Source organism: Petaurus breviceps, unplaced genomic scaffold (genome assembly GCF_028583685.1).
Source record: "Petaurus breviceps papuanus isolate PSGF00001 unplaced genomic scaffold, PetGlider_PUasm1.0 189, whole genome shotgun sequence".
In the NCBI taxonomy this organism is placed as follows: domain Eukaryota; kingdom Metazoa; phylum Chordata; class Mammalia; order Diprotodontia; family Petauridae; genus Petaurus; species Petaurus breviceps.
The window spans coordinates 8,931,534-8,950,923 of NW_027185809.1; the positions used below are offsets into that span (position 1 = coordinate 8,931,534).

At 37.3% G+C, this 19,390-nt stretch overlaps 2 protein-coding genes across 4 annotated transcripts in view; both read left to right on the top strand.

Moving 5' to 3' along the window:
* Positions 1–19,390, top strand: part of SLC25A48 (solute carrier family 25 member 48) — a 121,500-nt gene that overhangs the window by 21,350 nt on the left and 80,760 nt on the right. Inside the window, exons 5-7 of one of the 3 annotated variants that reach the window (XM_069091882.1) lie at positions 36–85; positions 128–155; positions 969–3,240. The exons of the other annotated variants lie outside the window; for them this stretch is intronic. Of the exons in view, the coding sequence (XP_068947983.1) occupies positions 36–85; positions 128–155; positions 969–1,258 (368 nt within the window). The 3' untranslated portion in view covers positions 1,259–3,240. Of the gene's footprint in view, positions 1–35; positions 86–127; positions 156–968; positions 3,241–19,390 lie in introns of those variants that run through there. 3 annotated transcript variants of the gene reach the window in all.
* LOC138164108 (1-phosphatidylinositol 4,5-bisphosphate phosphodiesterase beta-1-like) lies at positions 3,595–11,761 on the top strand. The gene is given in 4 exon segments (XM_069091712.1): positions 3,595–3,720; positions 3,806–4,330; positions 4,332–4,601; positions 4,603–11,761. Coding segments are annotated over 4 exon segments (2,379 nt in total). The 3' UTR covers positions 6,061–11,761.

Genomic DNA, 19,390 nt, shown 5'->3' on the forward strand with positions numbered 1-19,390 from the left:
TGAAATCTAATTGCATATACCTCTCTCTTTTTTAGTGGTGGGAGCTATTGATAAACCAAGTAAAGCAGAATTCCTCAGGATCCAGGTCCATATAGCTGGGGGCTCATTGGGCTAGCAGAGGAGCCAGGTCCATATAGGTGGCGGCTCAGTCTCTGGTATAGTTGAAATCTCTTAATGAAGGCAGTAACACTATAGGGGCTTGAATAATCATGATTTTGAATGTAGTTGTTCAGTTTAGCAATAGAAGCTTCTCTTTTCCTAACCTGTCTTTCTCTCTTAAATCATCTTATATTACCTAAAACAAAATAGGCAACTCTAAACAGAAAATAATTGCATCTTATCGTATTATCTGTTTAATGGCAATGAGGACCCAGAAATAGATGAGTACCTGATCTTCAAAAACAACATAATAAATGACTGTTCTAGGAAACCTGGAGCTCCAGAAGCACAATAGTCACATATTTTAGCTATCTCTTGGTGTGTGCCAAAGGCTCTACTTATTCTGGTCTTTCAGGACAGAGACCTCCAGAAACATGGACTTTGTAGGGTCATAAGGAGAGATGTCGCTAGAGAGACTGCTTTAGATCTTCTAAATTAGTCTGTTCTGGACTCCATTTGAAAGAGGCAGGATTGGAAGTGATCCACTTAAATGGGGACATTTATGTGAGGAATGTGGGTTCTCTAAAATATGAAATATCCAATAAGTCTCTGTACTTCTTTCTTAGAGTGTAGGGAAGTAAATGTCAACATATTCTGTACTGTTCTTGGAATTCTTTGGATTTCCCTCACCCACTGTATTTCTCAGAACTTGATTGAGCAGGCTAAACCCTGAATTTTCTTTTTTCTTTTTTATAATTAGTATTTTATTTCTTTCCAATTACATGTAAAGAAATTTTCAACATTTTGCTTTAATAAGATTTTAAGTTATAAATTTTTCTTCCTTTCTCTCTTCCCTCCCCCTCCCCAAGATGGCAAGCAATCTGATATAGGTAATACATCTGCAATCATGGAAATATTCCCACATCATTCATGTTGTAAAAGAAGAAAGAGGACAAAAGGGAAAAGACAGAAAAGCTTCAATCTTCATTCTGACTGCATAGTCTTTCTCTGGATGTGTATAGCATTTTCTGTCATGAGTCCTTTAGAATTGTCTTGGATCATTGTATTTCTAAGAAGACCTAAATCAACGATAGTTGATCATTGCACATTGTTACTGTTACTGTATACAGTGTTCTCCTGGTTCTACTCACTTCATTAGCATCAATTCTTACATGAATTTCTTTCTGAAATTCACCTGCTTATCATTTCTTATAGTAAAATAGTATTCAAGTACATTTATATACTACAATATGCTCATCCATTCACTAATTGATGGGCATTCCCTCAATTTTCTTTTTTTTAATTTTTTTAAAGCAATTGGGGTTAAGTAACTTGCTCAAGGTTACACGGCCAGTTATTATTTTTGGGTGTGGTGCTGAGTATCTGAGCTCAGATTTGATCCAGGTCATCCCGACACTGGAGCCGGTGCTCTTACTTGCTGAGCCACCTGGCCGCCCCTCATTCCTTCAATTTTCAATTCTTTACTACTACAAAAAGAGCTGTTATAAATATTTTTTAACATGTAAGTCCTTTCCCTTTCTTAATGATCTCTTTGGAATACAGTTCTAGTAGTAGTATTGCTAGATCAAATGCAGAGTTTGATTGCCCTTTGGGCATATTTCCAAATTACTCTTCAGAATGGTTGAATCAGTTCACAACTTCACTAACAATGCATTAGTGTCCCAAATTCCCCACATTTCCAGCATTTATTGTTTTCCTTTTCAGTAATATTAGCCAAAAAGATAGGTATGAGGTGGTACCTCAGAGTTGTTTTAATTTGCATTTCTCTAATCTATAGTGATTTAGAGCATTTTTTTTTTCAAATGAGTATAAATAGTTGTAATTTCTTCATCTGAAAACTGCTTGTTCTTATCCTTTGACCATTTATCAGTTGGGGAATGACTGAATTTTTATAAATTTTACTGAGTTCTCTGTATATTTGAGAAATGAGGCCTTTATATATATATAAAACTTGCTGTAAAAATTGTTTCCCATCTTTCTGCTTTCCTTCTAATCTTGGTTGCATTAGTTTTGTTTGTGCAAAACCTTTTTTTAATTTTCTGTAATCAAAATTATCCTGCTGCTACTGGGCTGTTGTTGAGCCTGGACTGTAGGGGTATTGTTTGCTGATATGTGCTGCGTCTAAGAGTCTCCCGCTGACTTGTCTGGACATCATGTGCATGGGTTATGCTCCAGATGAAACACACCTTTCTTGAAGTCCTTCTAAGTTATTTTGGGCTGGAAAATGGTTTCACTCCACTTTTTTATGGATTTTATCACTCCACAATTCTTTTAGAAGGTTGATTTAGCATTGTTTCCAAGGGAAACTGGGGAAAGCTCAGGCAACTTCTTGGCTTCTTTCTGCTGTCTTGGCTCCACCCTGGACTTCCTTAAGATTGATTTCCTGTCTCTTGTTTTACATATTGCCTACCATGCCATTGCCTTATCTGGTCTGATCACCATCATGTTATCAATGTAGTGATGTATATCAATACTCTCAGGAAGAATGACTATGACTACTTTTTTTCTCTTTAAATTCAATTTTGTTTTTAGTTCTGAATTCTCTTCCTCCTCCTCTCCCTCCCTTAACAAATAAACAGGTAAGAAAAACAAAACCCACTACAAATATCTGTGTCATGCAAAACAAATTCCAGCCCCAGGTATGTCCAAAAATAGAAAGAAAAAAAAAAGGAAAAGAAAATATATTTCGTTTTGCACTCTGTCACTTCTCTACTAGGAGGTGGATAACATATTTCATCAGGAATCCTTAGAATTATGTTTGGTTATTGTGTTTTTCAGAGTTTCCATATCTTTCAGAGTTGATTATCTTTACAATATTATCGTTAGTGTATAAATTGTTCTGCTGATTTTGCTCACTTTATTTTGCTTCAGTTCATACAAGTGTTTCCATGTTTTTCTAATTTCATCCCCTTTATCATTCCTTGAGACTGTGCAATGAAATGCAGTACAATAATATTGGCCTATAACTAGTTTCTGCCAGAATGTTTTCCAGTTTTCCTAACAGTTTTTGTTGAATAGTTAGTTCTTGCTCTGCTGGATAGGACCTTTGGATTTATCAAACACTAGGTTACTATGTGCTTACTTGCTTCTATATATTATAAACCTCTTTTGTTCCACTCACCAACTTCTCTATTTCTTTCTCTTTTTTTGCCTTTTTTTTTGGAGGGCAATTGGGGTTAAGTAACTTGCCCAAGGTTACAGGGTTAGTTTTTTTGTGTGGGTGTTAAGTGTCTGAGGCCTGAAGCGAACTTGGGTCCTCCTGACTGGGAGGGCGGGGGGGAGTTACCAGCGCTTTGCTCACTGCACCACCTATCCACCCCAGAACTTCTCTATTTCTTACTCAGAATCAGATTGTTCGGAAAATTTCAGCTTTGTGGTATGGTTTGAGATTAGATACTCCTAGTCCTGGAAGGGAGGCTAATGTGACCCTAATGAGACCCTAATGTGGTAGTATGAAGGAGAGTTCAGGTAACCATGAAGAAGGACAGTGGAAGTACCCTGGATTCCTTCAGAAGTGAAAGCAAACAGCTCCTGTCTAGTCTTAGCCACAGGAAACAAGGAAACAGTATTGGTGCAATCAATAACCATCTACCCCGAGAGGCTTGATCAGTTACTAAGTGTTAAGTACCTGCCACCTTTGCCAACACAAAGGGATCTTCAAATTCAAATTACATTACCATTGCAGCCAGGACAGATCTCAGTGGATGGATTCATGTGCTGTCTGAGTGGAGAAGAAAATGGAGTTGTTCCACCTGAGAAACTGGATATGAATGAAGACATGTCTCAGCCACTCTCTCACTATTTCATTAATTCTTCACACAACACCTACCTCACAGCTGGCCAGCTAGCTGGCAATTCCTCAGTAGAGATGTATCACCAAGTACTCTTGTCTGGCTGTCACTGTGTGGAGCTGGACTGCTGGAAGGGATGAACAGCAGAAGAAGAACCTATCATCACCGTGACTACGGAAATCTCTTTTAAGGAGGTGATAGAAGCCATTGCTGAGTGTGCATTTAAGACATCACCATACTCAGTCCTCCTTTCTTTTGAAAACCATGTGGATTCTCCTAAACAGCAAGCCAAAATGGCAGAATATTGCAGACTAATATTTGGAGATGCACTGCTTATGGAGCCGTTAGAAAAATACCCACTTGAATCTGGAGTTCCTCTTCCAAGCCCTATGGACTTAATGTATAAAATTTTGGTAAAAAAACAAAAAGAAATCACACAAATCTTCAGAAGGAAGTACCAAAAAGAAGCTATCAGAGCAGGCATCCAATACTTACAGTGACTCATACAGTGTGTTTGAACCTTCATCTCCTGGAGCAGAAGAAGCAGATAGAGAGAGTGATGATGATGATGACTGTAAAAAGTCTTCAATGGATGAGGGCACTGCTGGTAGTGAAGCCATGGCCACAGAAGAAATGTCCAACCTGGTAAACTATATACAACCAGTGAAATTCGAGTCATTTGAGACATCAAAAAAAAAAAAGAAACAAAAGTTTTGAAATGTCTTCTTTTGTGGAAACCATAGGGCTTGAGCAACTAACAAAGTCTCCAATAGAATTTGTAGAATATAATAAAATGCAACTTAGCAGGATTTATCCAAAGGGAACACGTGTGGATTCTTCAAATTAAACGCCCCAAGTCTTCTGGAATGCTGGTTGTCAGATGGTAGCTCTTAACTTCCAAACAATAGACTTGGCTATACAATTGAACTTGGGAATGTATGAATACAATGGGAAAAGTGGTTACAGACGAAAGCCAGAATTTATGAGAGGACAGGACAAGAATTTTGATCCATTTACTGAAGGTATCATGGATGGTATAGTAGCCAATACTTTATCTGTTAAGATCATTTCAGGTCAGTTTCTTTCTGACAAAAAAGTTGGGACTTACGTAGAAATAGATATGTTTGGCTTATCTGTCGACACTAGGAGAAAAGCCTTTAAAACTAAGTCTCAAGGAAATGCTGTAAATCCAGTCTGGGAAGAACCCATAGTGTTCAAGAAGGTGGTCCTACCTTCTCTGGCATGTTTAAGGATAGCCTCATATGAAGAAGGAGGTAAATTTATCGGTCACTGGACATTGCCTGTACAAGCAATTCGGCCAGGCTATCACTACATTTGCCTGAGGAATGAAAGAAATCAGCCTCTGATGCTTCCAGCCGTCTTTGTATACATCGAGGTGAAAGATTATGTGCCAGATACTTATGCAGATGTAATTGAAGCTTTGTCAAATCCCATTCGATATGTGAACCTGATGGAGCAAAGAGCTAAGCAGCTGGCAGCATTGACCCTAGAAGATGAAGAAGAAGTAAAGAAAGAGGCTGATCTTGGAGAAACACCAACAGAGTCTAAGAGTGAACCCAGAGCAGCACTAGCCGAGAATGGAGTCAATCACACTACATCACTGGCACCAAAACCACCATCTCAAGTTGTCCACAGTCAACCAGCCCCAGGTTCAGTAAAAGCACCTGCAAAAACTTGGGATCTTTTTCAGAGTGTCTTAACAGATGTGGAAGCCCAGACAATTGAGGAGTTAAAGCAGCAGAAGTCTTTTGTTAAACTTCAGAAGAAATGTTACAAAGAAATGAAAGACCTAGTGAAGAGACACCACAAGAAAACCACTGACCTCATCAAAGAGCACACCACAAAGTACAATGAGATCCAAAACGATTACTTGCGAAGGAGGGCTGTCCTAGAAAAAAACGCAAAAAGGGACAGCAAGAAGAAATCTGAACCTAGCAGCCCTGATCCTGGTCCTTCAACAATGGAACAGGACCTTGCTGCCCTGGATGCAGAAATGACACAGAAATTGGTAAAATTAAAGGGCAAGCAACAGCAGCAGCTACTGAATCTGTGGCAGGAACAGTATTATAGTGAAAAATACCCGAAACGAGAACATACCAAGTTGGTAAGTTGGAGAAACACAAGATAATTTCAGAGCAGCACTTAAAACAGAAAACAGAATTGAGATCCTTCATTATTGGGGTTAAAATCTTTCCCTGCCTACATTTCTTGGGTTTACAGAATTTAATCATTCAATTCATTTCAACAAGCAAGTATTAAATACATATTATGTATCATATATGTAATTAAATATAAATTATTTATGTAACAAAATACATGTTATTTAATTAAATATATATTATGTAGTATTAGATATATATTATGAAAATACGACATATCCTAGGAATTGATCCCTTAAAAAATAACCATCTACCCTCACCCTGGGCTTGGACTACCTGGTTTACAACATTAACAAGGTTAAGAACAGCTGTACTAATAGGCACGACAACTTTGTTCAGCTCCTGTCATCCACATTAAGCTGCCAAATGTCATTGGCCTTTCTCATAGACAACACTAGGTTGATGTAAGTAGAGTCAACATAACGAAGTGTTCCAGATGACTTAATATCCATTACTAGAGAAAAAATATCTTTCAACACCCTTCCCAATTCTGGGACCTAATATTGTTTGGTGTTAACTACATGAGATACTTCAGGTAACCGAAAATAAAGGTTTCTATTTGGACCAACCCACAGTAACATGTATAAGGGATGGCATGGAACCTGACTTCTAAGGGTCTATGAACCCCTTCCCTCCATGTTCTGCCCTCTGTAGTTTCTCCTGAATGGTTCAAATTGGGAAGAGCTTTAGAGGATGCCTTTGCCTTGGATGAGGTTTAAGGGCCCCCACTGTCCTTGTGCTGAATTTCAGCATTTGGTTTTATGAGCATCTCCATAGACTGGTAATCAATTGCTTAACGTGTCATATTTTAGGAGCCATACCCCAAGCTCCCTTCCCCCCTCCATCTCCCAGCAGATATCATTGCCCTCTGCCTGCCTAGTAGGGCAGAAGACTCTTTTACTCCTTTGCCCATTCCTAGAGTGCTGATCTACACTGACAGCTGCATTTTCCCAAGTCATGAGTATTTTGGCTTCCTGCTCAAATTTCATCAATTTCATTGGCCTATATCCACCCATCCATCCATCCATCCATCCATCCATCCATCCATCCATCCATCCATCCATTCATCCACCCATCCATCTGTCCATCTGTCTGTCTGTCTGTCTATGGCAGGGGACTTACTCATAGGTAAGTTCATGGCGGGTGAGCGGAAATGGACATAGATATGTTCTATCAAACCCATTTTCTCTAGGGATTTTACTCATTCCTTTGCAGATTCCCACTGGGGAGTTGTGACTGGGAATTTTATTTATGGAGCCAGGTGTGAATAATCCCATTTTAGACAGTTAAAAAAGGAACAAAGAACAGCTCTGTGACTAAAAACAAAACCAAAAAATTTAAGCATATCTTGCTCAGCTGCTGAGAGTGTCTCATCATTGGCTCCCTCAGGCCATTCCCCTGGGAGTCATTGCTCTATTGATTCATCAGGTTTCCATTTGAAAATCTCATTCAAGTTACCCAGTTCCTTGGTGCTGAGGTCCTGTCCACTCTGTTCCCTCAAGGGAGGAAATCCTCTTCCCTCTAGGAACAATAATAAATCTGGAGTTGTTTTCCTTCCGCTGGCAGTTCCCAAGTCTCTTCTTCACACTTTCATTCTCTGGTCTCGTGACTCTGATCTCAATGGGGTTTAGTGAAACCAAAACCTCTAGGTCAGAGAGGCCATGGTGGCTTTTCATTGGTGGGCCTGTCAGTCCCCACCCCTCAATAATAAGAGACCCCTTTTACTACACAGCTTCCAGCTCCATTCTTTGTGTCTTGCCTTTCATTGCACAGTCCCTAGAAGCCAAATGCTTTCCTCTGGTTTCTGAGTGTGTTAAGCCAGTTCACTTTCAGACATATTATGTTGGCAGTAAATCTGTTTAATAGAAATATATATGTAGAGCCTCTATCAGATTGCATGCATCTTGGGAAGGGGGAAGGCTAGGGAGGGGGAGAAAATTTAAAACTTCTGGAAGTGGATGTTGAAAACGAAAACTAAATTAATTAACCTAAAAAAGATAATCGAATAGTCCCCAGCACCTGATTGTCCCCTGCTTTCTATGGCACAGCTTTCCTGGTTCAATAATAGCATAAAAAGAAACATCCACTTGGAGTGGGGGTGAGTATTCTAAATTCCTGCTCAAATTTCATCAGTTTCATTGGCCTGCATCCCTGCATCCCTGCATTCCTGCATCCATCCATCCATCCATCTTTCTGTCTGTCTGTCTATCTAATCTATCAATATACCTATCTGTCTGTCTGTCTGTTGCAGTATGATCAACAGAAACTAGGAAATTCTGGCCTTGGAATTTTCTTTACCCTCATAGGCAGCCTCCTCTAGCTGTCATTGAGCTAACTGCTCCGTTTGAATGGGAGCCTGCTTCTTGGTCTGTTGAGAGGACCACCCACATATAACCAGAAGGCTTCTTGCCACCAGATGCTATCGTACAGAGTCTGGCCATCTCATCATTCCACCCTCCATAATTGTGGTGCCCTTCCCCTTCCTGAATCAAGTATTATAACAAATGTTAGGGGCAGGCCTTATGCCAGTACCTTTGTTAATTCACGTTCAATTCTGGCATGAAATCAAACTCTTATATGTCATCAGACAGTTAACAAAAGGTTTACTAAGCCCTAACATGGCAAGGATATACCACAATTATGTAATGCCCTCCTCTTCATATGGAGATACATCTGATCCATGGGGGTGAATGGATTTGTAGATCTTCAGAGATCTACCAAGTCAGAGACCCCACCCCTTACTCCCACTCCAAGAGGATGTTTATTTTTATGCTCTTATATAACCAGGAAAGCTATGTCATGGAAGACAGGGGTCAATCAGGTCCTGGGGACTGTTCTATTATCTTTTAGGAAAAGCTAATCTTTGTTGCAGGGGGAAGGAGAAGTCTGATAGATGATGGTCCTATCACAAAGTTCTCTGATAGAACATTTTATAGCACGTTTCTCAATTGCTGTGAATTTTTCCACTTGAGTGGAGTGGAGTGGACTTCCATAAGTCACTTTTAAGCCCTGATGCCTCCATGAGGCTACTCCACCTTCAGAGTTGAATAAAAAACAGTTTCTCATAAAGAAACCTCGAAAATTCTCATGTGGCAGCAAAATGAGATGAACAAATATTTGCTCAGCCCTACAGTTTGCCAGAAAGTCCATGGTTATAGAGCATGAAAAAGATATTTGGTCAATGTTTGTAGACTGTTACAGCCATACACACCATAGATTTCTCACATCAGCAAAGTCACTAAAATTGGAAGGAGAGTCATTATCCACTGAAAACCAGAGGCATTTGTCTAAGTGGGTATAAGGACAGAGCTGCAACACTTGAGGGTCTCTCTTTGTGCACAACATCTGCTCTACAAAAGAGACTTTTTTTGAAATCAGTGTCTTGCTGCCTACTTTTTCTTCTTAAAAAAGTTTTTATACATTTTTATCTTTATATTTCAGTCAATTCTAGAAACTCCCTCACCCTTGCTGATTAAACCCCTTCCTGTGAACAAGAAAAACAATTAAGAAAAAAATGGCTGACACAGTGACCACATCTGACAATATTTGACAGTTTGTCCATGTAATTCCCAAACTCTTCTTTTAGAAGAGAGATATGTTTCATTACTTATTCTCTAGGACTTTCTTTTTTGTAAATCTTCTTTTTATTGATCTTTGTTTTTATATTCCCTTCATTTCTGAATATCCTCCCCCATTCCTTACCCAGTCATCCATCCCTTGAAAGAAAGATTTTAAAAAGAGAGAGAGAAAAAATTCAACAACACTTCAACAAAACCAAACCACACTCTAACTTGTTCTGACAGTAAAAGTAATGCTCTGCACCCATAGTCCCTCACCTCTGGAAAGAAAAGTACGAAGGGTATTCTTTCAACTCTTCTTTAAGGACAAGTTTTGGTAATTATAAATTACTCAGTTTTCAGTTTTGATTTTTTGTTTTTTCTATTAACAGTGTTATAGTCAGTCATTGCAAATATTGTTTTCCTCATTCTCCTTATTTCACTATACATTAATTCATATGTCTTTCCTTATCTTTGAATTCTCCATATTTATTTTTCCTTATGGCAAAGTAATATTCTGTCACATTCACATGCCCCAGTTTGCTTGGCAATTCCTCCATCGATGGGCATCTATTTTATTTCCCAGCTTCCCCTTTGAAGTCTAAGCCTTAGTTATTGTGACTCTTTGGTCCTTCTCTGATCTTGGATCTTGAGTGAAGTGGTCTTTAAAGTCCTCTTTAGGACTATGATCATACTATTGGTCTTAAGACACCATATTTATTGCCTTTTATAGCATCTAGTTTTATGTTTGGGGGAGGGGGCATTCTTCTTTCTCCCCTTCAAATCTGAGTTGAAAGCTCTCTATGTCTGACTGGTAGAGTTTTTGTCAAAAACATTCCTCCTGATCCCCATAACATGTCCTTCATCTCTATCATCCATCTCAGCTTTGTGCCATTTGATTATTGCTCCTAGAATCAGAAGATGTGGGTATAAAAAGCTCCCCTAGCACTGCCTTTGTTACCTTGGGTAAATAACTTGCTATATGAGGGCCTTAGTTTACTCATCTGAAAGATGAGGAAGTTCCACTAGATAATAAGACAGCATAGTTACAGAAAACATATCTAAATATTGTCTAATTCATATATACATATGTCACTCTGCACCTCTCATTGCATGTCCTCTGAAATTGTGGTGGGTCTTAGCATTGGTCTTTATGTATTCTTAAGTCTTTCAGAGTTCTTTTACTATTTTTTAATTAATTTTTAAAATTAATTTGTTTATTATTGGTTTACAAGATTCAATTCCACAATTCCTTGAGTTTCAAATTCTGTACTCCTCCCTTCTCCGCCCCCCCCCTCCCCGCCATGGTGGGATACAGTCAAGTATAGGATCTGTAAATACTTTCACATTAGACATTAGTCAGGTTATAAATATGGATTGTATCAGATGGAATGAAAAATGGTAAAGAGGAAATAAAACCCAACAAGAAAAGGAAAAAGATCAAGTAGTTTGCTTCAATATGGATACAAAGTCAGTTCTTTCTAGTTCTTTCTCTGAATGTAGATATCTCTCTCCATCATGAGTCTTTTGGGATTGACATATCACTGCATTGCTGAGAAGAGTCCAGTCTATTAAAGTTGGTCATCACACATACGTTGTGTCTGTAATTGTGTACAGATTTCTCCTGGTTCTACTCTTCTCACTCGGCATCAGTTCACATAAGCCTCTCCAGATAAATGTGAAGTCCATCTGCTCCTCGTTTCTTAGAGCACAATAGTATTACATAACATGCATATACCACAACTTGTTCAGCCATTTCCCAATTGATGGGCACCCCCTTAATTTCCAATTCTTTGCTACCACAAAATAGCTGCTATAAATATTTTTGTACATATGGATCTATCTCCCACTTCTATGATCTCTTTGGGATATAACCTTAGAAGTAGTCTTGCTGGGTCAAAGGGTATGAAATTATTCATAGCCCTTCGGGCACAATTCCAGATTGCTCTTCAGAAAGGTTGGATTAGTTCACAACTCTACCAGCAATGCATTAGTGTTCCAATTTGTCCACATCCTCTCTAGCATTTGTCATTTTCCTGTTTTGTCATCTTAGCCAATCTGACTGGGGAGATGTGGTACCTCAGTTTTTTTTGATTGGCAGTACTCTAATCAATAGTGATTTACAGCATTTCTTCATGTGCTTTTAAATATCTTTAATTTCTTTCTCTGAAAACTGCCTCTTGATATCCTTTGACCATATATCAATTGGGGAATGACTTGTATTCTTATAGATTTGACTCAATTCTCTGTATATTTTAGAAATGAGTCCTTTATCAATGACATAGGTTGTAAAGATTCTTTCCCAATTTCCCACCTCCCTCTTAATCTTGGTTATATTGGCTTTGTTTGTACAGAAGCTTTTCAACTTAATGTAATCAAAATTATCCATTTTGCATTTTATAATGCTTGCTAATTCTTGTTTAGTCATAAAGTCTTTCCCTCTCCACAAATCTGACAGGTAAACTATTCCTTGTTTTCCAAGATTGCTTTCAGTATCAACCTTTATACCTAGATCATGAACCCATTTAGACTTGATTTTGGTATATGGTGTTAGATAATGGTCTATGCCCAGCTTGTGCCATACTATATTCCAGTTTTCCCAGCAGTTTTTGTCAAATAGTGTGTTCTTATATCCAAAACTGGGGTCTTTGGGTTTATCAGACAATGGATTACTATAGTCATTGACTGATGAATTTCATGTGCCTTATCTATTCCATTGATCCACTACTCTATTCCTCAGACAGTACAAAGTAGTTTTGATGACTGCTGCTTTATAATACAGATTAAAATCTGGTATAGGTAGTCCACTTTCCCTAGCATTTCTTTTCATTAATTACCTTAATATTCTGGACCGTTTATTCTTCCAAATGAATTTTGTTACTATTTTTTTCTAGCTCTATAAAGTAGGGTTTTTTTGGTAAATTAATTGGTATGGCACTAAATATATAATTTAATTTACGTAAAATTGTCATTTTTATTATATTAGCTTGACCCAAATACAGACAATTGATGTCTTTCCAATTAGTTAGATCTGAGTTTATCTGTGTGAAAAGTGTTTTGTAGTTGTGATCATATAGGTCTTGGATTTTTTTTGTCAGGTAGATTCCCAAATATTTTATAATATCTACAGTAACTTTAAATGGGATATCACTTTCTCAATCTCTTGCTGTTGAATTTCATTGTAAATATATAGGAATGCCAAGGATTTATGTGGGTTTATTTTATATCCTGCAACTTTGCCAAATTCATTTATTTTCTCACGTAGTTTTTTACTTGATTCTCTAGGATTCTCTAAGTATATCATCATATCATCTGCAAAGAGTGATAGCTTGGTCTCTTCTTTCCCTAATTTGATTACTTTGATTTCTTTTTCTTCTCTAATTGCTACTGCTAACATTTCTAGTACCAGATTGAATAAGATAGTGCACAACCTTGTTTCACCCCTCATCTTATTGGAAATGCTTCTATCTTATCCCGATTACATATAATATTTGCTGATCGTTTTAAATAGATGCTACCTATTATTTTAATGAAGGCTCCATTTATTCCTATACTTTCTAGTGTTTTTAATAGAGATAGATGTTGTATTTTGTCAAAAGCCTTTTCTGCATCTATTGAGATGATCATGTGGTTTCTTCTAGTTTTATTGTTGATATGATCAATTATACTGATGGTTTTCCTAATATTAAGCCATCCTTGCATTCCTGGAATGAATCCTACCTGATCAAAGTATATTATTCTTGAGATAAGTTGCTTTAGTCTTTTTGCTAATATTTTATTTAAAATTTTTGCATCTATATTCATGAGGGAGATTGGCCAATAATTTTCTTTCTCTGTTTTATCTCTTCCTGATTTAGGTATCAGTACCATATTTGTGTCATGACTGAATTTGGTATGACTCCTTTTTCCCCAATAATTTGTAGAGTTTTGGAAACAATTGTTCTTTAAATGTTTGATAGAATTCACTAATAAATCCATCCGGTCCTGGAGATTTTTTTCCTAGGGAGTTGACTGATGGCTTGTTTAATTTCTTTTTCTTAGATGAGATTATTTAAGTAAATTACTTCCTCTTAAGTTAATCTGGGCAAATTTAATTTTTGTATATATTCATCCATTTCCCGAAGATTGTTAAATTTATGTGCATACAATTGGGAAAAATAATTCCTAATTATTGTTTTGATTTCCCCTTCATTGGAGGTAGATTCACCCTTTTCATTTTTGATACTCATAATTTGGTTTTCTTCTTTCTTTTTTTATCATATTGACTAAGGGTCTATCAATTTTAATTTTTTTCCATAAAACCAGCTCTTAGTTTTATTTATTAATTCAATAGTTTTCTTAATTTCAATTTTATTAATCTGTCCTTTGGTTTTCAGTATTTCTAATGTAGTATTTAATTGGTGAATTTCAATTTGTTCTTTTTCTAGGTTTTTCAATTGCATGCACAATTCATTGACCTCCCTTTTCTCTAATTTAATCATGTATGCACTCAGGGATATAAATCTTCCCCTAAGAACTGGCTTTAATGCATCCCACAAATTTTGGTATGTTGTCTCATTATTATCATTCTCTTGAATGAAATTACAATTATTTCTATAATTTCTTGTTTGACCCTCTCATTCTTTAGGATTAAACTGTTTAATTTCCAATTCGTTTTTAGTCTGTCTTTCATGGCCTTTTATTGCATATAATTTTTATTGTGTCATGATCTGAGAAGGATGCATTTAATATTTCTGCCTTAGTGCATGGAATTGTGAGGTTTTTATGCCCTAGTACATGGTTTATTTTTGAGTATGTGCCATGAACTGCTGAGAAAAAAGTATATTCATTTTTATCCCCATTCACTTTTCTTCAGAGATCTATCATAACTACCCTCTCTAAAATTCTGTTCACCTCCTTAACTTCTTTCTTATGTATTTTGAGGTTGGATTTATCAAGTTCAGGGAGGGGTAGATTAAAGTCTCCCAATAATGTAGTTTTCTTACCTATTTCTTCCTCTAATTCCTTTACATTCTCCTCTAGGAATTTGAATGTTATACCACTTGGTACATATATATTAAGTGATGATATTGCTTCATTCTCGATGGTGCCTTTAAGCAAGATATAGTTTCCTTCCTTATCTCTATTAATTAGATCGATTTTTGCTTTTGCTTTATCTGGGATAAGGATTGTTTCCTCTGCTTTTTTTTTTTTTATTTTAGCTGAGGCATAATATATTCTAATCCAGCCTTTTATCTTTACCCTGTGGGTATTTTCAAATGATTCTTGTAGACAGCATATTGTAGGATTATGGTTTTTAATCCATTCTGCTATCCTCTTCTGTTTTATGGGAGAGTTCATCCCATTCATATTCACAGTAATGCTAACTATCTGTCTCTTTCCCTCCATCATATTCCATCCCCTGCTTATGTTTTGTTTATTCCTTCTCCCTTCCCCTCCTTAAGGGTTTTCATTTTCATGACCACATCCCTCAGTGTTCCCTATCTGTGACCCCCCTTCTTTACCTACCCTCTCCCCTTACTTCTTCCCTCCCTACTAACCATCCCCTCATCCCTTTCATAGCCCTTTCCCCCTCCTACTGCCTGTAGGATATTTTTATACTTAATGAAGTATGTTATTTCTTCTTCGCACCAAGAGTGACAGGAAGAAATGTTATGTGAAGCTCCTCTCCCTCCCCTCTTTCCCTCTAATATGATATATTTTGTGTCTCTTCTCCATAGAGTCCTATGCTTAACTGGTTGTTATTCTCTACTTGCACCAGAACCAAAAAGGGAACAGCTCATATAATACTCATCTCCCTCCCTTCTTTTCCTCTGCTATATTGTTTTTATGCCACTTTGTGTGGCATAATTTACCCTTTTCCACTTCATTCCTTCCTCTTCTTTCATTTCAGTCCCTTTGTAGCCCTTAATGAGATTTGTTTTAAATCGTCATTTTGTGTATTTTATACTCAATACCCTCTACTTGTCTATAAACAGTTTGCTCTTATTAAATAACAGGGTGTGTGTGTGTGTGTGTGTGTGTATTTGTGTGTGTGTTTCTTGTTTACCTCTCTATGTCACTCTTGTGTCTCGTAATTGCAGGTTGAATTTTCCATTGAGCTCTGGCTTTTTCATCAGGAAGGTCTGGAAATCTGCTATATTGTTGAATGACCATTTCTTTGCCTGGAAAAGTATGCTCAGTCTTGCTGGGTAGGTGATCCTTGGTTGTAACCCAAGCTCTTTTGCCTTGCAGAAAATTGAATTCCACTGCCTCTGATCTTTCAGTGTAGAGGTTGCCAAATCCTGTGTGATCCTCACTGTGGTTCCTCGATATTTCAATTGTTTCTTTTTGATCACTTGAAGTATTTTCTCTTTTACCTGGTAATTCTTGAATTTGGCCACAACATTTTAAGGACTTTTCAGTTTGTGATCTCTTTCAGCAGGTGTCCAGTGGATTCTCTCGATTTCTATTTTGTCCTTAGGTTCTAGTATCTCAGGGCAGTTTTCCTCAACGAGCTCTTGGAGAATGTTGTCCAGGCTCATGTTTTCATCATGATTTTCTGGTAGGCCTATGATTCTCAGATTATCTCTCCTGGATCTGTTTTCCAGGTCTGTTATTTTTTCATTGAAATATTTTACTGCTTTTTCTAATTTTTCATTCTTGTTGTTTTGTTTGAGTAATTCTTGGTTCCTCATAGAGTTATTTATTTCAATTTGGTTGATTCTAGTTTTTAGCAAATCATTTTCCTTGGTTAGTTTTTGGAGCTCCTTTTCCATATCATAATTTTTAAAAATTAATTAATTAATTTTAAAAAGTAATTTGTTTGTTTCCTTTTAGTTTATAGGATTTAATTCCACGATTCCTTGAGTTTCACATTTTGTACCCCTCTTTCTCCTCCCCCCACCCCATGGTGGCATATATTCAAGTATAGGATATGTAAATACTTTCACATTATACATTAGTCAGGTTATAAAGATGGATTGTATCAGATGGAATGAAAAATGGTAAAGAGGACATAAAACCAAACAAGAGAAGGAAAAAGATGAGGTATTTTGCTTCCCCCTGGATATAAACTCAGTTCTTTCTAGTTCTTTCTCTGGATGCACATATTTCTCTCCATCATGAGTCTTTTGGGATTGACTTATATCACTGCATTGCTGAGAAGAGTCCAATCTATCAAAGTTGGTCATCACACATACTTTGTGTCTGTAATTGTGTACAAATTTCTCCTGGTTCTACTCTTCTCACTCAGCATCAGTTTGTATAAGCCTGTCCAGGTAAATATGAAGACGTCTGCTCCTCGTTTCTTGTAGCACAACAGTATTCCATAACATGCATATACTACAACACTTTTCTTTTTAAGGAGCTGTTTTCTTCACTATCATGTTTTTCTAATTCTTGAATTTTGATTTTAAAAGAATTATTCATTTTGTCTTCTATCTCTCTCATCTGGTTTTCAAAGTTCCTTTTGAGCTCATCCAGGAGAGTTTTCTGTACTTGGAACCAGTTCCCTGTTGATGTTTCAGCTGTGGATATGGAGTCCACATTGTCTCCCTCTGAGTTAGGTTCCTCCCTCTGAGGACAGTAGGACTCCAGAGTCTTTGTAGTCTGCTTTCTACCAATTTTGAGGCAGGGCCCTAGCCACGCCCTTCCTCTAGGTTTCCCAAGCCTTTACTGTTGAGGGTTTTGCCCTCGGTCAAGAGTTACTATGTTTTCAGGGTGGGGAGAAGGGGTTGGAGCAGGCTGGATTCACTCTGCCATCCTGGTCCTTGGAGGTCCTGATAGGGGCTTTTTAAAAATTTCTGGTCTATGGAGTGGTAGTCCCAGGAGTATTTGCAGTCCCAGACAGGGGCCCCTGCATTTGGTTCTTACCTTGCTCTTTCCAGTACCAGCCCTTTGGTGATAGGCCTGGTAGTGGCCCTTGTGGTTGGTGGGACAACTTGCCTCCACCCCCACCGCAATTTGATCAGGCCTCATCCCGGCCTGCCTCTGCACACCACTGCCTTCCCGGCCTGCCCCTCCAGAGTTGTTTTTCTTTATAATGCTATAGGCCTCGTACAAATTATTCTATTGATTTTGTCCACTTTACTCTATATCAATTATATGGAAATTAACCAAGATGGCAGAATAGGAGGAAGTAGTCCAATCCATCTTCCCCCAATGCTCCCTCCCCCAATAATTTCACCAATGATCTACAAAGATCACCAGATATAGCAGTGATCAGAAAGTAAAGGGGGAACTACAATGGCTCCTCTCTCCACCCTTGCCAATTTGTAGGGTATGAGGTGAAACCTCAGAGATTTTATTATTAGTGATTTGGAGCATTCTTTCATATAATTGTTAATAGCTTACAATGTCGAGCACTGATTTAGGTGAAAATACACTATATATACATATATATGTATGTATACATATGTGTATATTAGTTGCTTACATATCCTGGATACCAAACTTTTATCAGAAAAATTTGATGCAAAGAATTTTTCCATTTGACTACTTCTTTTCTTATCTTAGCTGCATTAATTTTGTCTGTACAGAAGCTTTTGAGTTCATATAATCAACGTTCTTCATTTCATCTTTTGTAATTGTCTTTATCCTTGTGAAAAATACCTCTCCTACCTACAGCTGTGAAAGGATTATAAACTGTTTCTTTTCTAATATTTTTATGGTTTGATCTTTAATATTAAGAGTATGTATCCTTTTAGAATTTATTGTCAAATATAACAGAAAGTTTGATCCTGATTTCTGCCAGACTGCTTTCCAATTTTCTTAGCACTCTGTCAAATGAAAAGGTTTGAGTTTTTTTCCCTAAGTAATTTATGTATTCTGGTATATCAAATATTGGTTTATAGAATTCCATTTTTCCTAATTCTTCTTTGTCTAGTGTGTTCCACTGATCTACTCTATCTTAAAAACAACAAACAACTTATTTCAATGACTATTGCTTTGTAATGTAGTTTGAGGTCAGGAAGTACTATTCTCCTTCATGCATATGTCTTTTGATTATTTCCTTTAATATTTTAGATCTTTTCTTTGTCAAATTAATTATTCAATTTCTAAAGTACGAATTATGGCCCTGCATTACTATAAAGGTAATATCTGTACTGAGTCCATAATTATTTCAAAAAATTATCTCTTAAGTATTTAGGTTTTCTTGCAACCCTAAAAAATATGTAGGGACTAGAAGAACATTCATCAACAGCAGGGTTGAACTTTGTGATAAGAAGTACACTGATACCACGAGAAATTTTCAGAGCTTTTCCTAACCCCAAATTGAATCATCTAAAGAGCTCATGAAGACGGCACCTTCAGTAACTAACCGGGACCTGGGTCCCTATGATACCTCTGAGTGATCTCCTCACCTTGGCCCTACTCTTCACCCCACCACAAACTTGGAGATTACCCATCCAGGGTACCTCAGTTTAATAGATGAGCTTTTGTCTTATCTTGCTCAGACCTAGGCTTCCATAATGCTTTCCAACAGATTCATCCCCAGATCCCAAACTGGGTATCCTTCTTCCCTCTTCATCTCTGCTGACCTTCCAGAGAACCTCCTCCAGTACAATGTAAGTTCATTGATGGCAAGGATTGCTTTGCTGGCTTGTATTTCTATCCCCAATACTTAGCATAGTACCTGTCATATAGTAAGCATTGAATAAATGATCTCTCTCTCTCTCTCATCTATCTATCTATCTATCTATCTATCTATCTATCTATCTATCTATCTATCTATCTATCTATCTATCTATCTATCTATCTA